Raw genomic sequence first — 27,074 nt, forward strand, 5'->3', positions numbered from 1 at the left:
ACCTTTCCCCCTTGATCGGAAGAGCTAGACCAGCCTTCCCCAACCTCATGCCCTCCACATGAGCTGGACTAGAACTCCCATCATCCCCAGCCAGTACAGCCAATGGCTGTGAGCTCACCAGGTGCTTCTGAGAGCTCCACCTGAATTGGGGTGTGTGTGGCCTGAGTACTCCCAGCAGCTGAGTGGGCGGGAAGCTTCAGTCTGTTTCCCGCCTCCCAGCTAAGCAGAGCAGAGCAGGGCAGAGCAAGCTGCTCCAGCTGGTCCAGGGACTACAGAAGCAAGCAAGCTCCCAGAGAGCAAGCGAACAGGGGGAGCAAACAGGAGTTGGCCAGGGGAGTGGCAGTGGTTGAAGAGACAAAGGAGACAAAGGAGACAGAGGCTAAGAGGTAAGTGGGCTGCAGGAAGCCCAGGGGGCTGCCCTTTATCCTTCTGAGTGGCTGTGAGCTCACCAGGTGCTTCTGAGAGCTCCAACTGAATTGGGGGTGTGTGGCCTGAGTACTCCCAGCAGCAGAGTGGGCAGGAAGCTTCAGTCTGTTTCCCGCCTCCCAGCTGAGCAGAGCAGAGCAGAGCAAGCTGCTCCAGGGACTACAGAAGCAGGCAAGCTCCCAGAGAGCAAGCAACCGGAGCGAGCGACCAGGGGGAGCAAACAGGAGTTCGGCAGGGGAGGTCAAGGGGAGGCCCCTAACGTTTTTTTTTTATTTTTTACTTTATTTTTTAACTAACTTTTTTTCACTTATTTGTCTTGTAACACACACTTCCACACCAGTGGGACTCTTTTAACCTCTACTGAGTAGCGGAGCAGGAACAGGCTAGTCGAGAACAATCACAAAGCTAGACACAAAAAGGGAAAAGAGGCAATGGAAGCACAGGACTCTCCAGTGGTGGTGACCTGCAAGGTGTGTGCAGTGTTTGTTTTCTTGCCTGAGAACAACATGGCCTACATCTGCAACAACTGCAAGTTGATCACGCTGCTGGAAGAAAAAGTAAGTGGACTGGAGCGGCGACTGTCGACCCTCCGGGGAATAAGAGAACACGAAGAGTTCTTGGACAGAATGGGGGAACTACAGCAGCAAAGGGAAGACCAGAAGCTTGAAGAGCAACAGCAAGATGAGGCAGTGGGAAATGCTGAGGTGAAGAAAAATGGAGTAGAGGATACTCCATGGAAAAGAGTGACAGTTAGGAGAAGAAGAACTAGACGCCACTCTGCACCAGTGGAAGCAGTGGAGCTGTGGAACCGATTCCAGGTACTTGCGGATGAGACTGGAGGACAGCCTGCAAAGGAAGAATCACAGGGGAACCTACATGAGAGTGAGCAAGAGGCTGAAGGTCAGTCAAACAGAGGCGATGAAACCCAGGCCTACAACAAGAAGAGTGGTGGTAGTGGGAGACTCCTTGCTGCGTGGGATCGAGACCCAAGTATGTCGCAAAGTCCCGTGGACTCGCCAGGTATGTTGTCTCCCGGGAGGACAGATTAGAGACATGACTGAAAGGTTGCCTGCACTCATAAAGCCCACTGACAGGTATCCCTTTCTTCTCATCCATGTGGGAACAAATGATACCACCAAGCAGAGCTATGAAAAAACCACGTCAGACTTTGAAGCTTTGGGAAGGAAACTCAAGAACTTTGGGGCCCAGATAGTTTTCTCATCCATCCTTCCAGTAGTTAGAAGAGGGATAGAAAGGGAACGAAAAATACTGTGGGTGAATGCCTGGCTACGAAGGTGGTGCCGACGAGAGAGATTTGGATTCTGGGACCACGGGCTATACTTCCTGGAAGATGGGCTGTTGGCAAGGGACGGGTTGCACCTCACAAAGGATGGGAAAAATGTGTTTGGCCACAGCATGAAGAACTTCATCAGGAGGGCTTTAAACTGAATCCTACGGGGAAGGGAGATGTAATGTTGGGGGTAACAATGGACGTAGGTGCATGCACTGCAACAGAGAGAACAGCTCTGATAGCGCCCAATAATAGTCTTCACAAACATGTAGGAAAAAAGCCAGACTATGAAGCACATGGACTTCGATGTCTATATACACAGAGTATTGCCCAGAGTATGGGAAACAAACAGAACGAACTTGAACTCTTAATATAGGAGGGAAATTATGACTTGATAGGTATAACTGAGACTTGGTGGGATGACTCTCATGACTGGAATACAGCAATTGAAGGATATAACTTGTTCAAAAAGAACAGGAGGAACAGAAAGGGAGGTGGGGTTGCACTGTATGTGAAAAATACATATCTCTGCACAGAAATACAGGAGGATGAGCTTGGTAGCCCCATCGAGAGCATCTGGATCAAAATAAATGGAGCAAAGAATAAAAGGAACCTGGTGGTCGGAGTCTACTACCAGCCACCCAATCAAGGAGAAGACAAGGATGAAACTTTTGAAAAGCAAATAGCCAATGTTTTAAGGAAGCATGATGTAGTAGTAATGGGGGACTTCCAATTTCTCCAATATTTGTTGGGAGACAAATTCTGCAAAACATGGCCCCTCCAGGAAATTCCTGACTTGTGTGGTGGATAACTTCCTCCTACAGAAAGTAGAGGAAGAAACTAGAGGATTGGCTATCCTTGACTTGATCCTAACCAACAGAGATGACTTAGTGGATAAAGTAGCAGTTACAGGAACTCTGGGGGAAAGCGACCATGTTGTACTTGAGTTCTTGGTTCTAAGGGAAGCAAAAGCCGAGTGTAGTCAAACGCGTACCCTGGATTTTAGGAAAGCTGATTTTAATAAACTCAGAACAATGATCAGTAAGGTCCCATGGCAAGCGATGCTAAAGAGAAAAGGAGTCCAAGATGGGTGGGAACTTTTAAAAAAGGAAATTCTCAAGGCACAATTACAAACAATTCCAACAAGAAGAAAAGGTGGAAGACAACAGAAGAAGCCAATGTGGCTCCACAAAAACCTTAGGGATGACCTGAAAACAAAAAAGGACACATATAGGAAGTGGAAAGAAGGCCAAGTAACAAAGGAAGAATACAGGCAGGTAGCACAGAATTGCAGGGATGGTGTCAGGAAGGCTAAAGCTGAGAACGAGCTGAGATTAGCAAGGGATGCTAAAAACAAAAAGGCTTTCTTCAGCTACGTGCATAGTAAAAGGCAGAGGAAAGAAATGGTTGTTCAGCTATTAAATAAAGATGGCAAAACGGTAACAGATGACAAAGAAAAGGCAGAGGTGCTCAATTCCGACTTTGGTGCAGTCTTCTCCCAAAAGAGGATCTATAACCCCGCTGGCAAAGGCAAAGTACAGGCTGAAGGGGCAGGATTGCAGCTTGAGATTGATAGGCATATGGTCAAGGAACACCTCATTACTTTTAATGAGTTCAAATCTCCAGGGCCAGATGAACTGCATCCTAGAGTAATAAAGGAACTGGCAGAAGAACTCTCAGAACCGTTGTCTATTCTCTTTGAGCAATCATGGAGGATGGGGGAAGTGCCAGATGACTGGAGGAGGGCTAATGTTGTCCCTATCATCAAAAAGGGTAAAAAGGAGGAACCTGGGAACTACAGACCAGTCAGTTTGACATCAATCCCTGGGAAAATTCTGGAGCAGATGATAAAGTAATCCATCTGTAAGCACCTTGAAAACAATGCAGTGATTACTCGAAGCCAACATGGATTTGTCAAGAACAAGTCCTGCCAGATGAATCTGATCTCATTTTTTGATCAAGTCACCTCCCTTGTGAACCGTGCTGTAGACATCATATACCTCGACTTCAGCAAAGCTTTCGACAAAGGGCCCCATGATATCCTGATGAGCAAACTAGCTCAAAGTGGGCTAGATGAAACAACGATCCAGTGGATCCACAGTTGGCTACAGAATCGGACTCAAAGAGCGCTTATCAATGGGACCTTCTCAAACTGGGGAGAGGTAACGAGTGGGGTACTGCAGGGCTCAGTCCTGGGCCCAGTGCTCTTCAACATTTTTATGAATGACTTGGAGGACGAGGTGCAGGGAATGTTGATCAAATTTGCAGATGACACCAAACTGGGTGGGATAGCTAATACTTTGGAAGACAGAGACAAAATTCAAAGTGATCTGGATAGACTGGAGTGCTGGGCTGAAAACAACAGAATGACAGTTAACAGGGATAAATGCCAAGTTCTGCACCTAGGAAAAAGAAACCAAATGCACAGTTACAAGATGGGGGATACGTGGTTCAACCACACTACAAGCGAGAAGGATCTTGGAATTGTTGTCGATCACAAGCTGAATATGAGCCAACAATGTGATGTGGCTGCAAAAAAGGCAAATGCCATTTTGGGCTGCATTCATAGAAGCATAGCTTCCAAATCCCGGGAAGTACTAGTTCCCCTCTACTCAGCACTGGTTAGGCCTCATCTGGAGTACTGTGTCAAGTTCTGGGCACCACGCTTTAAGAAGGATGCAGACAAACTAGAAGGGTTCAGAGAAGGGCAACAAAGATAATCAGGGGACTGGAAACAAAGCCCTATGAAGAGAGACTGAAAGAACTGGGCATGTTTAGCCTTGAGAAGAGAAGACTGAGGGGAGATATGATAGTGCTCTTCAAGTACTTGAAAGGTGGTCACAGAGAGGAAGGCCAGGATCTCTTCTTGATCATCCCAGAGTGCAGGACACGGAATATTGGGCTCAAGTTACAGGAAGCCAGATTCCGGCTGAACATCAGGAAAAACGTCCTGACTGTTAGAGCAATATGACAATAGAATCAATTACCTAGCGAGGTGGTGGGCTATCCCACACTGGAGGCATTCAAGACGAGGCTGGACAGCCATCTGTCAGGGATGCTCTGACTTGGATTCCTGCATTGAGCAGCGGGTTGGACTCGATGGCCTTGTAGGCCCCTTCCAACCCTACTATTCTATGATTCTATGATGCAGGCTGGGGATGATGGAAGTTCTAGTCTGGCCCATCCGGAGTATACCAGGTTGGAGAAGGATGAGCTACATCGTGATAAAGATTTTTGTTTTTCCATGTTGAGCAGCTTGACTCATTTCCTTGAGCCAGCTGGTTAACTGTACTAGAATACATATTGCCTGCAGACATGCTGGTGTGATGAACTTCCATTTTTTCTACATTTTGCTAAAAACCTGATTTCACACATGAATCTCCTGGAACTTACTCCTTTTGGATCAAGATCAAATCCAAAAAATCAAATTTTTAACAAAGACTATGACGTATATTCTACAATTTAACCAAGTCTGTTTTCTGTGTGGGGCATACTACAATCTGAATAACACAAGTTAATTTTTTGGAGAACTTATGTTCACAGAGAACACCATCAAGTATCTTAAAAAAAACAGTATCTTCATTCTGCTATTGTCAACTGACTTCACATAATTTATGCTATGCTCAACAAGGATGCATGTGAATTACCATTAAAAGCCTACTCAGTTTTTGAATATACATGAAAGAACACCAAAAAATCCCAATAAAAAAAGAAGTAAAGATAGAAGGTATGAATTCTATAGACGAATTACTTACCCAATGAACAGGACCCAGTGGCTTTGACAATAAAGGTTTTCCTACATGATTTGGAGGAACCTTTGCTAGTGTTTCTTTTAACTGTAACAAAATGTACTGTGTTAATAAACCTTACTGAAGGCTGACTTTCTCCACACCAAGAAAGCATAGAATTGGAAGGAAAGTTTGAATGTCTACACATAATACATTTAGAACACAATTTTAACATTTTCAGACCGAATACAGGAATCTGGCCAGTTTAAAATGAAGAAAGGTTATCTGCAATATTTTCATAATAAGATTATGCCATCAGCAAAGTAAAAGGCCTTCTTATTAAGATGGAAAGGAAATACGTATTTCCTTTCCAAGTGTAGGTGAAACACAGAGATTTCTTGGTCGATGGAAAACAGAAGTGAAGAGGAACTAGACAGTTTTAATATTAACAAACAGATGGCGACAGATCTAGGTAACTGCTGGATGTTATGTTTTCCAAATGAAGAATCAGCCACGGTATGTCTCCTTATTCCGGTAGTCCTTGGTACATCCTGAAACCTGCATAGCATCTAACAGAACCTAATTTAATTATCTGCTAACTAGTCCCACATTCCATCTTAAAACTATGACTAAATGAAGACTTCGTTGTTTCAACGTAAACCAAGTCCCCTGTTCCCCCATCCCTTTATTTAACATCTGCCCTCATGAAGAGTTCTGGAGAACTCAAAATGCTCAGTATTTTGTGACATTTTGGTTGGCATAATAATGGTATTGCCATATTTATTTATTTACATTTCTACGCCGCCCAATACTATGGAATTCAGCATTTTTCTTGTGGGACAACAAAGCTTCCTTTGCTTTTTAATGTAACAATAAAATACCCTAAAAGTGAAGACTTAAAAAAAAATCTCAGTTCAAGAAGGTCTTTGATAATTTTTCAATAGTATTTCTCAGGGGTGGGGGGAATCTGACAGAAGAGGAATGCTTTAGGTTAGTTTCTGGATGAGTGGATGAGCAAATCCCTTAACATCTAAGAATTTATCCCTATAAAAAGGTCAGTTAGAATGCTGGTGCTAGCCTTTAAAGCCCTAAACAGCTTGTGGCCTGGGTATCTGAAGGACCACCTTTTACAAAACACTCTTTCAGGTGCCCTCACCATCCAAGATGAGGCAAGTGGTGACTGGAGAAAAGGGCCTTCTCAGTGGTGGTGTCATGATCGTGAACGCTCTCCCCAAAGAGCCTCGCCTGGTGCCTACTCTATGGCCTTTCAGCACTAGTCAAATATCTTTTTATTTTCCCAGGCCATTTACTCTCAGTTTTACCCTCTGCTGCTTTATCTGGTGTACTTTGAATTTATTGGCTTAGAGTTAAACCATTTTACGGTTTTAAACTTTAAACCATGTATTTTGTTTTATTTCTAAGCTACTCTGGAAATATTTTTTATTAAGAACAGCATGTAAATTCTTTAAATAAGTGTAATTCAGAAGCCCAATGAATAAGAGTTTGGATTGAAAGGACTGCATGCTGTATTCTGCACACACACAATTAGGGGTTGCCCACCCAGCCATTCTTGTTGGAGCTCATCATGCCCCCTGAAAGGCCATTCCTCAGGGTCTGGATGGGGGCCTTCCAGAGTGGCATCTCACAGCAGAGGGATGGGATTGTGCATTGGTGCTTTATAACTGCTTTATGCACAAGGAACTTTGGATCCAAGCCATTGTAACTCCAAATCAGTTCTTACCTTTTTTTCTATTCCGCTGAAGAACTGGAACATGGTTATGTTGGCTGGAGGCTTGGACATGCCTAAAGCAATACATATGCCTTTTAGCTCCTGAAAGACTTCACTGCCACTGCCTTCCTGGGCCTTTTTCGGAGGAGCATTCACACACAGCATTCTGGCAGCTTCCAATTCTGAGATGAGGTATGCTGAAGGAAGAAAAGTTACCACTAAGCACAATCCAGCCAAGCTCACAATATGATCGGGCTGATTTTTGCAACTACCACAGCTGAAAATGTTTACCTTCACTAGTCAAGGCCAACATTCAGGAACCTAGTTGTGTACACAACACGTTAGTATTAATTGGATGAGAGAATAGGTTCAGAAAGGACAAGGGTCTAAAGACAAACATATAACCAACTAGCAGGTCTGCTCGGGGCCCAAGAGGAACAATGTTCAAGTCAGCAAGTAGTATCATTCACAGGCTTGCCTTAGAATGTGAGAACATAAAGATGTGTGTAATGTAGCTAGAATGCTAAATGGACCATTCCAAGCAAAGCTTTCATGAACCACCCCACACTCACCCCGCTGTAGCTACCATTAAAAATTGCACCCCACAGTTGTTTTACAACCAAAGCCACCATTTAGATGGATATGCAGAGTAACCTTGCTGACATGCCTTTCTGCTAATTGCATCACTTGTGAATGAGGTTTTTTTTTAATTGTCAAATGTTAATCTTATTTCCTGGCAAAGTTTGTTCATAACAAACACAGAGAAAGATATTTCATAGTTTTAAATTTTGATGCATCTACCAATACGATATGCAAATTTGAATCTGGGACTTCAACAGATCCAACTACATCCTCTCCCTAATAACCATAAGATCTCAAGCAGCAACAGGGGAAGGACATATTTCTCCTCTTTGTTTTCTATGAAGTTTCCTTCAACTTACTGAGCAGCAGGAGGCAATTTTTCTGATTGAGAAGGCGCTTGGTGACATCTCCTGAAGTTAGCGTTGTATATGGGCAGTTCATTTCACCCAGTAATCCACTCATTTCAAGCTGGAACTCATCAGCTTCACTTGGACCTTAAGACACAGATTATCTTAGTTTAAAAGCTTCAAATGTTAAAGGCCCCAATTCTTGGACATGAATTTTGACAATTTGTTTTGTCTTAACTCAAGGCTAAAGATTAAAATAGACTGCTTTTCTTAAAAAAGCAAAGAAAAAAGAGTAAGTTCTAACAAAATTAGGAATGCAGTCTTGCCAAAAAGAGCAGTTATGAAAAAACAGATTGTTCAATAGAAAACTGCTACTTTTTATTACTTGCTCTTAGAAAATGTATGTATATAAGCTGTGATTCCATGGCAGTGCAGGCAAAAACAGAATGTGGTATTGGGGACAGTATTCAGTTTCCTGAGAACCTCAGCTTTCATTTTTAAAACAGTATGTTTCTAGACCTTATGACTACAAAGATGTGCATGGGAATGAGTAGGCTGCACCTGTTGAAATCTCAGAAGTGTGGCTAATTCAGATTTCCAATAGTGTGCGTTTGGTGGTGCCTCAGTGCTGTGCATAGCTCCTTGCTCCTTCCCATTACCAAACAATGTAGAATAAGTTATGCAAGATAAGGTAAATTATGCATGCAAGCTCATTTGCGTAATCCATAGAGACTGCAAAATTCTGGGAATTTTGGCACAGAATTTTAATTGCTCAGATGCAAAAATGGTAATTTTTTTCAATACAGAGTACACCTGAAGATACCCAAACCTGCTATCATACTTCTTCACAATACAGTGGTTTTTAAAAGCTGCATGGGATCACATCCTATATTACATAGAAAATAAGTCTGAAAGCTTAATCTAGCTATGGCAGCAGATTAATAGCTACATAGATAACCAACGTATGATAACCCAGTGTTGGAAGCAGATATTCCAGCATAAATTTTCAGGGTTAGTATAAAAGACACAAATGCATCAATTACATTGTGGTTACTCACTGTTAGTTGCTTGTACATTTTCCTCTAGTTTGCAAAATAACCGTAACTCTGTTACTAGCCAAGCACAGAGTTTGGTATATTCAGGAGAACTGGCTCCACCAGAAGCTGCCTGGGTTAAAGCTCCATCTTCTAACAATGGGCCTTTGTAACTGGCAAGCAAAGAAACAAAAAAATAAGAACATATGTTCACACTATTAAAATTCATTGTACAATTTATGGAGTACACAGTCTATGCATATATGATGATACATCTGATAACACTCTAACACTTGAATCCTAAACATAGTTACTTAGAAGCTAAAACTTATTTAGAAGATTACAAGGGAACTTCCTGCCAAATAAGCGTGCTTCAAATTGAGGCCTAAATCCCCATTCCCACCAGAAACAATGTTTGTGTAACTTTATTTTTTGCTCATATTCTTCCCTTGTTATCATTGTCTCTTCCAGTCCTCCCTCTCTCTCTGCAGTTTGATATCCTAGCCATTCCCTTTTGTTTCTTCTGTTACTATCCCTGCACCCAAAGTTTACCAATTTGATTTAAGCTCCTTGGGGCAAGGACATGTCTAGGTTGTGGGTTTTTGTTTTGAGCTTACTGTGCTCTGTAAAGTCCTTGTAGACTGGTGATACAATATACAGTCAGGGCCAGAAATATTGGAACAAGAATAATTGTTTTGGCAGTTGGCCTCTGTACACCACCACATTGAAGTTGAAAGGAAACACACCCAGATGGGAGTGAAGTCAGGACTTTCAGCTGTAATGCAAGGGGTTTGACAAAAGTGGGGCACTAACCATTCAGGAAGGACAGCCAGTGGCATACACACACACCCATCATTGCTGGCTCATAAGTAATGGAACAAACCAACATCATTTCAAACATAAGGATCGCCTTTAATACCTGGATGAAAATCCTTTGCAGTCGATGACTGCCTGAAGTCTGGAACCCATGGACATGACCAAATGCTGAGTTTCCTCCCTCGAGATGCTTTGCCAGGCCTTTACTGCAGCTGCCTTCAGCTGCTGCTTGTTTGTGCGTCTTTCTGCCTTCAGTCTTGTCTTCAGTAAGTGAAAAGCATGCTCTATTGGGTTGAGTTCAGGTGGCTGACTTGGCCATTAAAGAACATCCCACTTCTTTGCCTTGAGAAACTCTTGGGTAGCTTTTGCTGTATGTTTTGGGTCATTATCCATCTGCAATATGAAGCGGCACCCTATCAGTTTGGCAGCATTCGTCTGAATCTGAGCAGAAAGTACAGCCCTATACACTTTGGAATTCATCCTGCTGCTTTTAGCAGCAGTCAGGTCATCAATAAACACCAGTGACCCGGTTCCACTGGCAGCCATACATGCCCATGCCATAACACTGCCTCCGCCATGTTTGACAGATGATGTGGTATGCTTTGGATCATGAGCTGTTCCTGTCCTTCTCCATACTTTTCTCTTCCCATCACTCTGGTACAAGTTAATCTTGGTTTCATCAGTTCAAAGAATCTTATTCCAGAACTGGGCAGGCTTTTTGAGATGTTTGCTGGCAAAGGCTAATCTGGCCTGTCTGTTCTTGAGCGTTACCAGTGGTTAGCACCTTGTTGTGAAGCCTTTGTATTTACATTCATAAAGCCGTCTCTTGACTGTAGATGTTGACAATGACATGCCTACCTCCGCAAGAGCGTTCTTGACCTGGCTAGATGTTGTGAAAGGGTTCCTCTGCACCATGAGCAGAATTCTGCAGTCATCTACTTTAGTTGTCTTCCGTAGTCTTCCAGGCCTTTTGCTGTTGCTGAGCTTGCCAGTTAATTCCTTCTTTTTCAGGATGTTCTAAACTCTTGTGTTAGCCACTCCCACTGTTTTTGCTATCTCTCTGATGGGTTTATTTTGTTTCCTCAGCCTAATGATAGCCTCCTTCACTCGCATGGACACCTCTTTGGACCTCATGTTCGGAGTTCCAGTGAACAGCCACCAAATGCAAATATAACACTCAGAACCACCTCCAGGCCTTTTATCTGCTTGATTGGTCATGGGGTACCCAGGAAACAGGCCACACCTGGCCATGCAGCTGCTTGTCAGCCATTCCTTCCATTACTTATGAGCCATCAACGATGGGGGGGGGGTGTATGCCACTGGCTGTCCTTCCTGAATGGTTAGTGCCCCACTTTTGTCACACCCCTTGAATTACAGCTGAAAGTCCTGATTTCGCTCCCATCTGGGTGTGTTTCCTTTCAACTTCAATGTGGTGATGTACAGAGGCCAACTGCCAAAACAGTTATCCTTGTTCCAATATTTCTGGCCCTGACTGTTCATATAAATAAGAGTAAATGTATAGCATGAAAGTAGGAGAAAAATATACATTCATTGTAAGTTTCACTGTTTTTGACATGTGAACAACTAACTAAGGCTCGGATTCGAAGCATGCTGGGACAACTGCTTAGGCAGCCAGAGCTGCAATTACTTTTTCGCAACCATGCCAAAGAGATGAGCCCCTCTTCAGTTTTAAAAGTGGCTTTCTCTTCAAAACTAGATCCACTGTTCCTGCAGTACTCCCACATGCATGTATAGCAGGAGTGAGGAACCTCTTTCAGCCCAAGGGTCAAAGTCTATTTCAGAGAAGCTCGGTGGGGCTGCAGACCAGAGCCAAGGAAAAGGGGAGAAAAAACCGCCAGCATATTGTAGCTTAAAACTCCTACTGCCAGTAACTAAGCTTTAGGAGAGGCACTTCAGCCTTTTAGAATGGGGAAAAACTGCACAAAAGCCAAAAAGCCTAAACGATCAGTGGTTGAAGGGAAATAGGGCAGGGCCATGAAAAGGGGGCATGGCCATCTGGGGGCTCCCAGGTGGGTCAAATTTGGCCCTCAAGGCTGACATTCTCCACCCTGATGTACAGTCTCACCCCTGATGTACAGTCAGCACTTCTATGGATCACAAGCTAAGTCTTTACTTCACTGTATGGTACATCCCGAAAAATTAACTCTTGAGAATTCTAGTTAGAAAACACAAGTGGCCACATTTCTCACTTTTTAACACGTGGCCACATTTTTCACTGTTTATACCTTATTATTGATTAGTGTCAGTTACAGAAATGATTAAAGATTTGCGATAAGTAAAACTGACTGCCGCAGATATTTTAAAATACTTATGAATTTATCAACTCTTCTTTTGGATGCTCAAGTAAAATCAAAACAAAACCTATTGTTTCACTTTATGAAAAAGCCAGAGAAATGTCACTTCAACATCAAGAAGAACCTTTTGTACAGTAATTCTGCAAACCAGTCAATGATATTTGTTTCTTACCTATCCATAGCCTTTGTCCCAGCATTCAAACTGTACTATCCTGGACCTGGAAAATGCAATTCTTCCCCCATGCATGCATTTCCACTGTGCTAACCATGGCTGCATGAGTGTCACATATGGCTACTAAATATTGTTTGCATGTGATTAACAATGCCATCTGATTAACAGTGCCATCCTCGCTGTTTTGTAAGCTTCTTTGCATGTTCAGATTGTTTTAGAAAGTTATGTTTAGCCCCTACGGTTGATGGAGGATTCACATAACCACTTTTTGTAAGAAGTAGTGAGTATCAACAAGGCTACTTGTTCTCATTCCTGCTCACTGTAATGTCTTGTCACTTCTGCAAATCTTTGGGGGCAGCAGTATTTAGAAATTCTTGTGGGTACTCCCCTCTCCTGCACTGGAATGCATATATAACCAGATTTTTAAAAGAAAGGAGAGGGAAGCGACATGACTAGTCTTTCCACAAAACATGGATGGAGTGTTACACTCACATCATTGAAAAAACCAAAATGTAGTTAACATACAATCCTATGCTGGTTTACTTGGTAGTATGTCCCACTATCGTCAATTGAACTTACTCCCTTGTAAGTGTAGACTTGCTTCTTGAGAAACACGTTTGAGTGATTGTGCTAAAATGCCCTGAGGGAAGGATAAATGGCAACTGATTTATATTGCAGAGTGAATAAACTAAAATATTGCTAAAAAGGAGGACTGAGCAAAGACTCCCCACCAAAAACTGAAAAGCCACCGCTGCAGCTGTTTAAGCTGCAGAATTTTCTCTGTGAAGGATTTAAAGATGATATTAGGCAATCAGTCACTGCCACATGGAAGTTTGTGTGTACTGAATCCTCCCTTGGTGCATAGGAGTGGACGATGGCGCTAGAGTGCTCCAACCTCCAGTGATATCTTAAATCAGCCTTCCCAAGCTGATGTTCCCTCCAGATGTGATGGACTACAACTCCCCCCCACTGCCAGCCATGCTGGCTAGGGGTTGCTGGGAGCTGCAGTCCAACACATCTGGAAGGCACCAGGTTGGGGGAAGATGTCTTAAAGGGTAGTGATACAGATGAAGAAGGATCAATCCTTTTGTTTTTTAAAAAAATATTTTTATTATACTTCCCACACTCTCTCTCTCACACACACACACTCTCTCACACACACTCTCATATTGTCTCTCATGAAGATCAGGTCAACTCCTGCTTAAATATTTTCTTTTTCTAATGCTAAGTGGCCTCTAACCCTTCCCCCCACACACTTAAGACCTGAAAGAATCAGCAGTGCTTAGAGAACTGTAAAGCGATCACCCCAAGAAACATGGGGAACAAGGTGGCGTAATGGATAAAATAAAAATAACAGCTCTAAAAAACAAAGCAATCAAAAGTGTTTACTCATATTTGCTCTCACACATACCCTAGGTCTTCGAGCGACTCTAGAATATCATTCTCCATGAGCTCAAACTCCATCCTGGGGCTTCAGAACGAGTACAAAAGAAAAGAAAAAACCTGGAACCAGCAATGAACAAAAACAGACTCAGTTAGCAATGCCTGAGAGAATCAAGTGGTTACTATCATACAGACTGGGCCGGACTGCAGTAAAAGTCCCCCCCCCCCCGGTAAGGTCTACTGCCCTCCACTATCACTGGGACGGGGGAGGGACTGAGTTTGTCCCACACAGATCTGCCCTCTTGCCATTAGGAACAGCCCCACTGACCCCCTCCCCCCCCCTAAACGGGCCCAGAAGTGGGCAGCCCGTTAGTCGGTTCACCTCCCCACACCCTCTCTCCTGCCTACGCCCAGAAGAGCGTCTTTTCCCTCCCGGGGGGGACCGCGCTCGGCAGCGCCCCAGATCTCCCACTCCCGCTATCCTCCCCTACCTTTTGCGCAGCTGCTACGCCGCCGACTGCTGGGTTGGCATGTCAGAAGGGGGGGAAGGGCGAGGAGAGCGGGAAGGCCCCCTTTGCCTGACCTCTCACCCCGCCTTTGGGAAGTCGCCGAAAATCACGCCTGACTAAAAACGCTCCGCGCTGCGTGTTCTAAACCCTCCGCTTTCTCAGCTCTCGCTCATAACAGATCATCTCGCTCTAAGAGAGCCTCTCTTTTTCTTAATTCGGGAAGCTATACTTTAAGGCGCCATAAATATTTTCTGTCAGGCACAGCGGAGGACAGCTCCAGCAGGACTTTGTCGCTTTCCTTTTTCTGTATCTGCGAGGCAACCACGTTGGAAAGTGCTGGGCCTGAAAAAAGAAGAGCGGACGTAGCGGGAGAAGGGACAAACTAGTTCAGGCGTTTCGTTTTATAAAACTACATGCTCCTGCCTGCCGTAATTCAGCGTTTTCTGCCTTAGTTATATAGACCTTTTATTGAGGACAAATTTTTGACTCTGGAGTCTTTCGAAATATAATCTTGGAGCGTTGTTGAAGCATGCTGGCAGCTGTATAAAGTGGAAACTGTCCATTAAATTAGATTACTAATAGGAGCCCTGGGGATATAAAATATGACACAGGATCTAGGCAGCCTATTTCACACATAAAGCAGATGAGGTGGAAGGGGGCCACTTATGCATCACCAAAGCCAATTTGCATATGCTAATTTCTATGAATAGAAATAATTACTATCATTTAGACAGAAATACAATATATCCCAAATATTTTGGCCACCTAATGCGAAGAGAAAACTCCCTGGAAAAGACCCTGATGCTGGGAAAGACTGAAGGCAAAAGGAGAAGGGGACGGCAGAGGATGAGATGGCTAGAGAGCATCACCGATGCAATGAATATGGACTTGAGCACGCTCTGGGAGAGAGCGCAGGACAGGAAGGCCTGGCGTGCTATGGTCCATGGGATCACGAGTCGGACGCGACTTAACGACTGAACAACAACAAGTGGGGAAGACTGTAAGGAGGTGATCTTTGTGTCTGCTTAATCTGCTGTCCAATGCTAAATGTTTCTGGGAACTTCAAGTCCTCTCTTATCCTTCTTATGGTTCTTTATCTTTAAACCCATTTGGACTGGATAGGCCTTCAAATAGAGGACTGTCCTTTGTAAAGTGGATACATGGCCACCCGCTCGGGAGATAAAACTGCTCCTGGGCTCAGGGCCAGCCCTATCATTGGGCAGAGCAAGGGAGTCTGCTCAGGCAGCAGATCATGGGTGATATGGTGGGGCTGCGGCAGCAGCTACCCCCTCTCTCTTCTCCATTGGGGGACAGAGCCGTGTGCACCTCATGGCTGGCCTGCAGCATAAGTTAGCCTGCTGCCTTCAGGCAAGGTGAGGGATGCTGTCACATCACTAGTGTTGAAGTAAGATTCCACTGCCAGTCTGATTAGCTTTTGTAGGTGAAACTGAGGAGGTCACCATCTTATCCTTTTCTTCAGGCAGCAAAATGTCTTGGGCTGGCCCTGCCTGCACTGTACCACATCAGAGTGCAGGTGTGGAATGGGAGTGGCAGAGCAGGCACTTTCTACTGATCAGCCTAGTCCAATGCTACTTAGTCTTCCATCCACAGCCAGACAGTCTGCAAGAGGAAGGAGAGAGCCTGTCTACATGAGGCTCACTCACTGTAGTTTGCAGGTTCTTTACATGTCATCATCCTCCAGGGTCTCTCCTGGGGTTTGCAACCATTATCATAGGGTTTTTTTCACCTAACAAGCAAAGTCTGGTATTGTTTAGAAATGGCGGAATGAGAGTTTGGTGTAATTGTACAATTCTGCTCTACCACAGTGCCATCTAGTGGTTATACAATGAAACATATAGGAAGGCAGAGACAGAAAACCAGAAAAAAGCACAAGTGAAGCCAATCTTAATCCCGCAAAGAATCCAGAAGCAGAAGCCTAAGTAAAAGTGTGGGATAAAAGCTTCATGTAGAAATGCTCAGAGACAGTGGCCTGCTTAAGTCCCTTGTATTTTATATTTACTTTGTTAGTCACGTTTTCTGATAGAAAAGTGAGATTTAAATATAATAGCTAGATCAATGTTAAGAAGAAGAGCTTCAGTCTAGCCATTTACCTATACATTGTACGGATGGATTTTTCCCCTCATGGGGAAGAATTCAGCCATACAGGACTCCCTTTGCATTCTATTATTATTATTATTATTATCCCGCCTTTTCCCCAATACAGCTTCACAACATTAAAACTTGTACAATTAAAACCTATAAATAGTATAAATAGAAGTATACAAAAGTTTAAAATGTAATTAAATCTCCAATAATATTAAAATTGTATAAAATATCAAAACGTTGAAAGACAACAAGAAATATAGTATCCATCCATCATATTCTCACATGTCCAGACTAGCTATCCCCAAAGGCCTGCTGGAACCAAAAAGTTTTTACATGCCTGCAAAAATGTATCAAGGAGGGTGCCACTCTCACCTCCCTGGGAAGGGAGTTCCAGAGCCTTGGGGCAGCCAGCGAGGAGGCCCTCGCCCGTGTTCCCAGGTGAGCCTGTGATAGTGGTGGGATGGTGAGAAGGGCCTCCCCTGAAGATTGCAGGGCACAAGTAGGCTCATAGGGGAGAATATGGTCTTTCAGATAACCTGGACCCGAACCGTATAGGGCTTTATAGGACATGACCAGCACTTTGAATTGTGCCCTGAAACAGACTGGGAGCCAGTGTAGCTGTTTTAGCAGGGGAGTTGTATGCTCCCGGTAGCCAGCCCCAGTCAGCAGTCTGGCAGCAGCTCTTTGAACCAGCTGAAGTTTCCGAGCACTCTTCAGAGGCAGCCCCACATAGAGCGTGTTACAGTAATCCAAACGGGATGTAACTAAGGCATGTGTTTGTTACGAAGTACCCCAAAATTCTGCTGATCTGGGAAAATGTGGCCTGTATCTGGACGGGGACTCAGGTTTTTTGGTCTTGGAGAAGGACAGAAAAACAGGTCCCATAGGATGTTAAGGCCTTGCACAACCCAAGAGGAGATGCAAACTTCTTGCATAAACTTTCTGGCCAACCACTGTGCTCTGATTGCCTTAATTCCTCAGTTAACACTTGCAAATTTCAGATCTTGCCTCAGGACAACAACTGCAGAAGCCCCCACCATGAAAATATTTTATGCTGATTTCTAACCTTCCTGTTTAAGCCAAATAGAAAGAAAAATAAATAATTCAATGCCTTTTAAAGCTGTAAGAAACCCAATATTGTGTAAGCAAGCATGCCTACATGACTCTTTTGTCACCTTTGCTTAAGACCATCACCAAAATCCCCCGGGCTGTCTTGCTCACCTGGACTGTGAAAGCCAGAAATATGCAACCATCAACTCCCATCCTTTCTTCACCGCAGGAAAGAAAGAAGCCCATTGTCTTCTTTCTTCCTTTAATGTATGACACCTAAAAATCCATTTTCTAACATCCTTGAGTAACCTTGAAAGACAGACTTGTTTTGTTTTATTCTGATTATTACATCCTCAGAGAAAAAGGATAAAAACAGCAACCCAAATTCATAGAACAGCAGCGAGGGAAAGATCAAAAGAGGACACCTTCCATCCTTTCTGCTCAGAAGAGCACCCCCCCTTTCCTCCCTTCTTTCTCCCCTTCTTTCCCAGAGAAGGAACTCAACAGAGCTTCCCATCACTTTTTACAAGCCAGCAGATAAGGAAAGGTAAATCCTTGCATCATCTTTTCTTCCCCTTCTCTCTTTTCTTCCCTTTCCCTAATATTCCACCCAATACCAAACTCCAAAACTCCGAGGCTTTAGCTCTTTCTCCATCCACTTTCTCCCCAAACCCTGCATTTGCTCTAAAACTCTCTCTCTCAATCCCCCCAAACAGTCTGTTACTCCTCCATTCAAATCATCCCAAGCTGGAAGTTCCTCCCCCCCACTTTCTACACACACACACACACACACGATTTCCTATGCATCCCAGTGTACTTCACTATTGACTAAACGCTTGTCTTTTAACCTTTCAAGTGTTAATGTATGAGTCTAATTCCCCAAATTATGCATAGTTCTAATTCCCCTGATGTGTGATTTTAATTCATTTTAAATTCTTCTTTAATAAATCAAAGATTTGTTTTGAAAGACTTTGTTGTGGTCTCTGACTCTCTCAACTTTTGGGGGGTATCAGTTTTTCCTAAGCACCCAGAGTTCAATGCCAAAAGATCCCTCAGGTATGTGTTTGGTTTACATGTATGTGGTATGCACGTCCATGTAAATTAAAGCATACTTCGTAACATTCCCAAAAGTGGAATTGAACAAACCACACCTGGTTATGCAAGGAAGGCCTCTTGAAATAACCATGTCTTCAGGAGGCACCAGAAGGAATACAATGTTGGCGCCTGCATGACTTCTAAAGGCAGGGAATTCCACAGGAAGGGGGCCACCACACTGAAGACTCTTTTCCTGGTGGACTCCAACTGGGCCATGGGTTCATGTGGAACCACCAGGAACATGCCCTCTGATGACCTCAGTGACCGGGCAGGTTGGTAAAGAAGGAGGCGCTCTCTCAGGTATCCTGGTCCCAAGTTGTTTAGGGGTTTGTACACTAGTACTAATACCTTAAACCTGGCCCAGTAGCAAATTGGTAGCCAGTGCAGTTCCCTCAGCCTAGGAGTTACACGCTGAAAAGGGGCAGCTCCCGACAACAGCCAAGCTGCTGCATTCTGTACTAGCTCCAGCTTCCGGACCAGCCTTAAGGGCAGCCCCACATAGAGCGCATTGCAGTAATCCAGTCTTGAGGTTACTAATGCCTGTACCACCGTAGTCAAGCTATCCCTGTCCAGGAGAGGCCATAGCTGGTGAACCAGACGAAGCTGATAAAAGGCACTCCAAGCTGCCACAACCACTGGGGCTTCCAGCGACATGGATCTAGGAGTACCCCCAGACTACGGACCTGATCTTTCAGAGGGGGTACAACTACCTTTAACTCTGCAAATGCACCCCTGGCCACCGCTGAAACCTGGGCATCCAGGCTCAGGGCTGAATCCAGAAGTACACCCAAGCTGCGAACCTGTGTCTTCAGGGGGAGTGTAACCCCATCCAGCACAAGCTGTATCCCTATTCCCTGATCTACCTTTCGACTGACCGAGAGCACCTCTATCTTGCCTGGATTAAGCTTCAATGTGTTTGCCCTCATCGAGTCCATTCTTGCTGACAGACACCGGTTCAGCACCCCAACAGCTTCCTTGGAATTAGATGGAAAGGAAAAGTAGAGCTGGTGTCATCAGCGTACTGGTGACACCAAACCCCAAAACTCCGGACAACCTCCCCCAGTGGTTTCATGTTAAATAGCATGGGGGATAAAACAGAACCCTGAGGGACTCCACAAGCCAATGGCCAGGGAGTCGAACAGGAGTCCCCCAGCACCACCTTCTGGGTCCGCCCCTCCAAGAAGGAATGGAGCCATGTAAAACAGTGCCTCCAAGTCCCATCCCAGCAAGGCATCCCAGAAGGATACCATGGTTGATGGTATCGAAAGCCGCTGAGAGGTCCAGCAGAAACAACAGGGACACACTCCCCCTGTCTAGTTCCCAGTGTAGGTTATCCACCAAGGTGACCAAAGCTGTTTCTGTCCCATAACTGGGTCTGAAACCAGATTGAAACGGATCTAGATAATCTGTCTCATCCAGGAATCCCTGGAGTTGGGAGGCCACCACGTGCTCCAATATCTTGCCCAGAAATGGAAAGTGGAGACTGGCTGATAGTTATCCAATATGGTGGGATTCAGAGAGGGCTTTTTTTAACAAATGTCTCACCACCGCTTCCTTCAGGCAGGCTGGAACTCTGCCTTGACTAATGGAGGCATTAAACACTCCCCTTACCCACTCAGCCAGTCCACCTCTGGCTGCTTTTATGAGCCAGGAAGGGCAAGGATCTAGAACACACATGGTGGCTCTCACCCCTCCCAGGATCCTGTCCCCATCCTCAGGCTGTACAAATTGAAAAATATCCAACAACACTGGACAAGCAGGGGCCACAGTTACATTCACTGAGTCTGTATCAACTATAGTGTCCAAGTCAGAGTGGATCAGAGCGATTTTGTCTTCAAAGTGCTGATCAAATTGTTCACAGCGGGCTGTCAAGAGGTTTAAATTATCCTCTTGTGGGCTAGTGTATAAAAGACCCCCTGACCACTCGAAACAGCTCCTCTGGATGGCTCTTTGCAGACACAATAGTGGCAGAAAAAAGTATTTTCTTTGCTGCCTGTATTGCCACAGAGTAGGCCTTCAAATAGGTTCTAGCCCGTGTTTGATCGGATTCACTCCGAGTTTTCTGCCAATGTCACTCTAGTCGTCTTTTTACTCATTTCATCACCACCAGCTCCCTAGAAAACCAGGGTGCTGGTGCAGCTCCACTTCATGAGAGTGGACATTCAGGAGCGATTGTGTCCACAGCCCTGGTCATTTGTCCATTCCAGAGATCAGCCAGGGCTTCGACAGAATCGCCTGCCGAGGCAAAAGGAAAATCCCCAAGAGCCGTCAGGAAACCATTTGGATCTATCAGCCTCCTGGGGCAGACCATCTTAATCAGCCCTCCACCCCTGCAGAGGTTCTGAGTGCCAGCAAGTCTAAACCCCACCAGGTAGTGATCTGTCCATGACAACGGAACTATAAAGAGTTCCTCCAGTCTCAGATCACTATCACCCCATCTAGCACAGAAGACGAGGTCCAGAGTGTGCCCAGCAGCATGGGTGGGGCCAGATACCTTTTGGGACAGGCCCATGGTTGTCATGGCAGACATGAAGTCCTGACAGGGCAGCCTCAGCATGGATGTTGAAATCCCCCGCACAACACGCCGAGGGGTCTCCAACACCAACCCCGAGACTACCCTGGCTAGCTCAGGAAGGGAGACTGTTGAGCAGCAGGGTGGATGGTACACCAACAAAATCCCTATTCTGTCCCAGGCACCCCCTTCAAATATACACACTCGAACCCAGCAGACTGTGGGATAGGGCACCTGGTCAGGGGGATCAAATCGCGATAGACCACTGCCACTCCACCTCCCTGCCCCCCAGTTCTTGCCTGCTGCTGGACAGAAAACCCTGGAGGGAAGAGCTGAGAGAAATTACTCCCCCCCCCCTGCTTTATCCAACCAGGTCTCTGTAGTACAGACCAGGTCAGTGTGCTCATCCAGGATTAAGTCCTGGAAAGCAGTTGTTTTACCATTCACTGACCTGGCATTCAGCAGCAGCAGTTTCAGCCCAGGGGGTCTGTTGCCAGGGCCATCCAGGTTATTGAGTTGGGGAACAATTTAGGGACAGTCAACACCCTATTGTTATACACTCTGCATTTAGAGTGTGACTGTCTCCCCCCTCCGTATCTCCCTCTGCCCTGTAGAACCGTAATGGCCGCTCATTTGCTCCCAAGACCTCCCCCCCTTCTTTAAAAAACACATCTCTAGTGCAGGCAGTCCTGCAGGCCACACTGAGGCAAGCAGTCCCCCTCCCTCCTTTCAAGCAGAGGGACAGGCTAGGTTTACTAGGTTTGGAACAAGCCAGGATCTTAAATCGTGATTTTATTTATTACACTTCTAAACTGCCCAATAACAAAAGTTCTCTGGGCTGTGTACAAATAAATTAAACACATACAATACAAAATAACAATACAATGATAATAAAACAGCCCATAATAAAACCAGGATAAAACCATTAGCATGGGGTAAAAACTACTGCTACAACTATTAATAATAACAACAACAACAACAACAACAATAACAATAATAATATACTGCTTCCCATATTTTTAAAACTATCTCTAAGCGGTTTACAAGAGAATTTAAATACATTAAGATACATTGTAATATACATTAAAATATACAGAATTGCTAAAACATTGATACAAACATTAAAAACAATACAACACCATCATTAACAACCTGGTCAGCACACTCACTCAGGGAAGGCCTGAGTGAAGAGATGGATCTTTAATTGATGCCTAAAGCATGCTTGTTGTTGTTGTTCAGTCGTTCGGTCGTGTCCGACTCTTCGTGACCCCATGGACCACAGCACGCCAGGCCTTCCTGTCCTGCGCTCTCTCCCGGAGCGTGCTCAAGTCCATATTCATTGCATCAGTGATGCTATCTAGCCATCTCATCCTCTGCTGTCCCCTTCTCCTTTTGCCTTCAGTCTTTCCCAGCATCAGGGTCTTTTCCAGACAGTTTTCTCTTCGCATTAGGTGGCCAAAATATTTGAGCTTCAGCTTCAGTATCTGTCCTTCTAATGAGCAGTCAGGGCTGATTTCCTTTAGGATTGACTGATTTTACCTCCTTGCAGTCCAGGGGACTCGTAAGAGTCTTCTCCAGCACCACAGTTCAAAAGCATCAATTCTTCGGCGCTCAGCCTTCCTTATAGTCCAGCTCTCACAGCCATACGTTACTACTGGGAAAACCATAGCTTTGATTATGCGGACCTTTGTCGGCAAGGTGATGTCTCTGCTTCTTACTATGCTGTCTAGGTTTGCCATAGCTTTCCTCCCAAGGAGCAAGCGTCTTTTAATTTCATGGCTACAGTCACCGTCTGCGGTGATTTTGGAGCCCAAGAAAATAAAATCTGTCACTGCTTCCATTTCTTCCCCTTCTATATGCCAGGAAGTGATGGGGCCAGATGCCATGATCTTCGTTTTGTTAATGTTGAGTTTCAAACCAGCTTTTGCACTCTCCACTTTCACCCTCAACAAGAGGCTCTTTAGATCCTCTTTGCTTTCTGCCATTAGGGTGGTATCGTCTGTGTATCTGAGGCTGTTGATAATTCTCCCGGCAATCTTAATTTCGACCTGTGATTCATCCAACCCGGCATTTCTCATGATGTACTCTGCATATAAGTTAAATAAGCAGGGCAACAATATGCAGCCTTGTCGTACTCCTTTCCCAATTTTGAACCACTCGGTTGTTCCATGTCTGGTTCTCACTGTTGCTTCTTGACCCTCGTCCAGGTTTCTCAGGAGACAGCTAAGGTGGTCTGGTACCCCCATCTCTTTCAGAATTTGCCAGAGTTCGTTGTGATCCACACAATCAAAGGCCTTAGCATAGTCAATGAAGCAGAAATAGACGTTTTTCTGGAATTCTCTTGCTTTCACCATGATCCAGCGAAAGTTGGCGATTTGATCTCTAGTTCCTCTGCCTCTTTGAAACCCAGCTTGTACTTCCAGTAGTTCTTGGTTCGCATACTGCTGAAGACTAGCTTGTAGGATTTTGAGCATCACCTTGCTGGCATGTGAAGTGAGCACAATTGTACAGTAGTTTGAACACTCTTTGGCGTTGCCCTTCTTTGGAATTGGAATGTAAACTGACCTTTTCCAGTCTTGTGGCCACTGTTGAGTGTTCCAAATTTTTTGGCATATTGAGTGCAGCACTTTAACAGCATCATCTTTTAGGATTTTAAATAGCTCAGCTGGAATATTGTCATCTCCGCTAGCTTTGTTGTTAGTAATGCTTCCAAAGGCCCACTTGACTTCACTCTCTAGGATGTCCGGCTCAAGTTCAGTCACCGCACTATCATGGCTATCAGGGACATTAATATCTTTCCTGTATAGTTCTTCTGTGCATTCTTTCCACCTCTTCTTAATCTCATCTGCTTCTCTTAGGTCCCTGCCTTCTTTGTCCTTTATCATGCCCGTCTTTGCACAAAATGTTCCCTTGAGATCTCCGATTTTCTTGAAGAGATCTCTAGTCTTTCCCATTCTGTTGTTTTCCTCGATTTCTTTGCATTGTTCATTTAAGAAAGCCTTCTTGTCTCTCCTTGCTGTTCTCTGGAACTCTGCATTCAGTTGGATATATCTTCCCCTTTCTCCCTTGCTTTTTGCTTCCCTTCTTTCCTCAGCTACTTGTAAAGCCTCCTCAGACAGCCACTTGGCTTTCTTGCATTTCTTTTTCTTTGGGATGGATTGAGTTGCTGCCTCCTGAACAATGTTACGGACCTCCGTCCATAGTTCCTCAGGCACTCTGTCTATCAGGTCTAATCCCTGAAATCTATTCCTCACCTCCACTGTATATTCATAAGGGATACGATTTAGGTCATAGCTGAATGGTTTAGTGGTTTTCCCTATGTTCTTCAATTTAAGCCGAAATTTTGCAACAAGAAGCTCATGATCTGAGCCACAGTCAGCTCCAAGTCTTGTTTTTACTGACTGTTTAGAGCTTCTCCATCTTTGGCTGCAAAGCACATAATCAATCTGATTTCGATATTGACCATCTGGTGATGTCCATGTGTAGAGTCGCCTCTTGTGCTGTTGGAAAAGAGTGTTTGCTATGATCAGCGTGTTCTCTTGGCAAAACTCTATTAGCCTTTGTCCTGCTTCATTTTGTACACCAAGGCCATGCTTGCCTGTTATCCCAGTGATTTCTTGACTTCCTACTTTAGCATTCCAATCCCCTATGATGAAGAGGACATCTTTTTTTTGGTGTTAGTTCTAGAAGGTGTTGTAGGTCTTCATAGAACCGATCAACCTCAGCTTCTTCGGCCTCAGTGGTTGGGGCATAGACTTGAATTACTGTGATGTTGAATGGTTTGCCTTGGATTCATACCGAGATCATTCTGTCATTTTTGAGATTGTACCCCAGTACTGCTTTTCCCACCCTTTTGTTGACTATGAGTGCTACTCCATTTCTTCTACGGGATTCTTGCCCACAGTAGTAGATATAATGGTCACCTGAATTAAATTCACCCATGCTTGTCCATTTTAGTTCGCTGATTCCCAAGATGTCGATGTTCAATCTTGCCATCTCATGTTTGACCACCTCCAGCTTACCTTGATTCATTGATCTGACATTCCAGGTTCCTAAACAATATTGTTCTTTACAGCATCGGATTTTCTTTTCACCACCAGACACATCCACAGCTGAGTGTCCTTTCGGCTTTGGCCCAGCTGCTTCACTCTTTCTGGCGCTACCTGGAAATTCCCTCTGCTCTTCCCCAGTAGTATATTGGACACCTTCCGACCTGAGGGTCTCATCTTCCGGCGTCATATCTTTTAGCCTTGTGATACGTTCCATGGGTTTTTCTTGGCAAGAATACTGGAGTGGGTTGCCGTTTCCTTCTCCAGTGGACCACATTTAGTCAGAACTCTCTGCCATGACCTGTCCGTCTTGGGTGGCCCTGCACGGCATAGCTTATGGCTTCACTGAGTTACGCAAGGCCCTTCGCCACAACAAGGCAGTGATCCATGAAGGGGCAAAGGAAATGAAAGGAAAGCATGCTTGGTGCTTCCCAAATACCAGGGGGAGGTAATTCTATAAGGTGGGTGCCACCATGGTGAAGGCCTGTTTCCGTGTTGCTGCAAAATGACAATATGCAGATCATGATGCAACCAGCAAGATCTCCTCTGTTGATCTTAATGAACACACAGGTCTGTACTGGGGAAGGTGATCAGTCAGGGAACCTGGTCCCAAGCTGTTCAAGGCTTGATATGCCAACAGCAAGGCCTTGTACTTGGCTCAGTAGCTAATAGGTAGCCGCTGCAGTTGCTTCAACACTGGTGTAGTACGTGCACAGCCAAGTGCCCCACTCAGTACCCTGGCTGCCACATTCTACACCAACTGCAGCTTTTTGACCAAGCCCAAGGCTAGCCCCACATAACACACATTACAGTAATCTAAATGTGAGGTTACGAATGCATGGACTACAGTGGTCAGGCAATCACAGTCCAGGAAAGGGCACAGCTGATATACCAATTTGAGTTGGTAATAGGCACTCCTCACCACCGAAGCGACTTGGGCCTCTAATGACAATGATGAATCCAGGAACACCCCTAAACTACACAGCTGTGTTGTTGTTGTTGTTTCTGAGGGCATGCAACCCTGTCTAGAACAGGCAAACTCCTCAATTCCCATACCTGGGAATCAATCATCCATAGAGTCTTCATCTTGTCAGGATTCACGCTCAGTTTCTTGGCCCTCATCCAACACATCACTGCATTAAGGCACAGGTTCAGAATATGCATGGTCTCTCCTGATTCAGATGTTAGAGAGACATAGAGCTGGGTGCCCCATATCTCCTAATGACTACCTCCAGCAACTTCATTTGGGCATCTCTACATCAGCCTAAAATCCTGCATTTAAAACAGGGCTTTCTGCTTCTGTTTTAAATGCAGGATCACGATGACTCCCTTTTTCATGTGCTTCCTTTCCCCCCTCCTTCTCCCTGTATCTGTGTCTTCCATTATCTTTCATTGATCTCACTCCTCTTCTTGCCACTTTTCCTCTTTTCACAAAGGAAACTCAAGCAGAACACAATGGGGTAATTTGATAGCTCATTATTTGCGATCTATTTAAAAATGGAACAAAGGGCATTTAGTGCAGGAGACGCCCTGGAGGGACACAGTGTCATGTAAAGAGCCTGCAAACTTCCATGAAGGAGCAATCTCATTCGCAGGATAAAAGCTCCGTGTGAAGAAAGCCACTGATGTTAAATAGCACAGGGGACAAGATGGTATCAGGCAGCACCCTGTGGCATAGTGGCAAGGGAGCTGAGGCACTAAGTCCCAATGCTACTTTTTGGAACCTTCCCCACAAGTAGGAGCTGAACTACTGTAGCACACTGCCTCCAGATTCCAACTTGCGGAGATGATCCAAAACAATACTGTGGCCAATGGTATGAAAAGCCACTGAGAGGTCAAGCAGGATCCATGGAGTTGCACTCCTTCGGTCTCTCTCACAAGAGGACCAAAGCCAATTCTGTCCCCAACCCAGGCCTGAACCCAGTCTGAA

The 27,074-nt window shown here is 44.8% G+C and overlaps 1 protein-coding gene across 1 annotated transcript in view; it reads right to left on the reverse strand.

Moving 5' to 3' along the window:
• The window catches only part of TSLIG3A (tRNA splicing ligase complex subunit 3A), a 29,514-nt gene extending 15,169 nt beyond the window's left edge, over positions 1–14,345 (reverse strand). Inside the window, exons 1-6 of the mRNA XM_084828412.1 lie at positions 14,315–14,345; positions 13,852–13,943; positions 9,162–9,310; positions 8,116–8,250; positions 7,187–7,371; positions 5,473–5,553 (exon numbers count right to left, since the gene is read on the reverse strand). Of these exons, the coding sequence (XP_084684538.1) occupies positions 5,473–5,553; positions 7,187–7,371; positions 8,116–8,250; positions 9,162–9,310; positions 13,852–13,904 (603 nt within the window). The 5' untranslated portion in view covers positions 13,905–13,943; positions 14,315–14,345. The remainder of the gene's footprint in view (positions 1–5,472; positions 5,554–7,186; positions 7,372–8,115; positions 8,251–9,161; positions 9,311–13,851; positions 13,944–14,314) is intronic.
• Between the last annotated feature and the right edge of the window lie 12,729 nt (positions 14,346–27,074).

The sequence above is a fragment of the Heloderma suspectum genome, chromosome 1 (assembly GCF_057233095.1).
Source record: "Heloderma suspectum isolate Gila_16-S chromosome 1, 16-S_ref, whole genome shotgun sequence".
NCBI classification, from domain to species: domain Eukaryota; kingdom Metazoa; phylum Chordata; class Lepidosauria; order Squamata; family Helodermatidae; genus Heloderma; species Heloderma suspectum.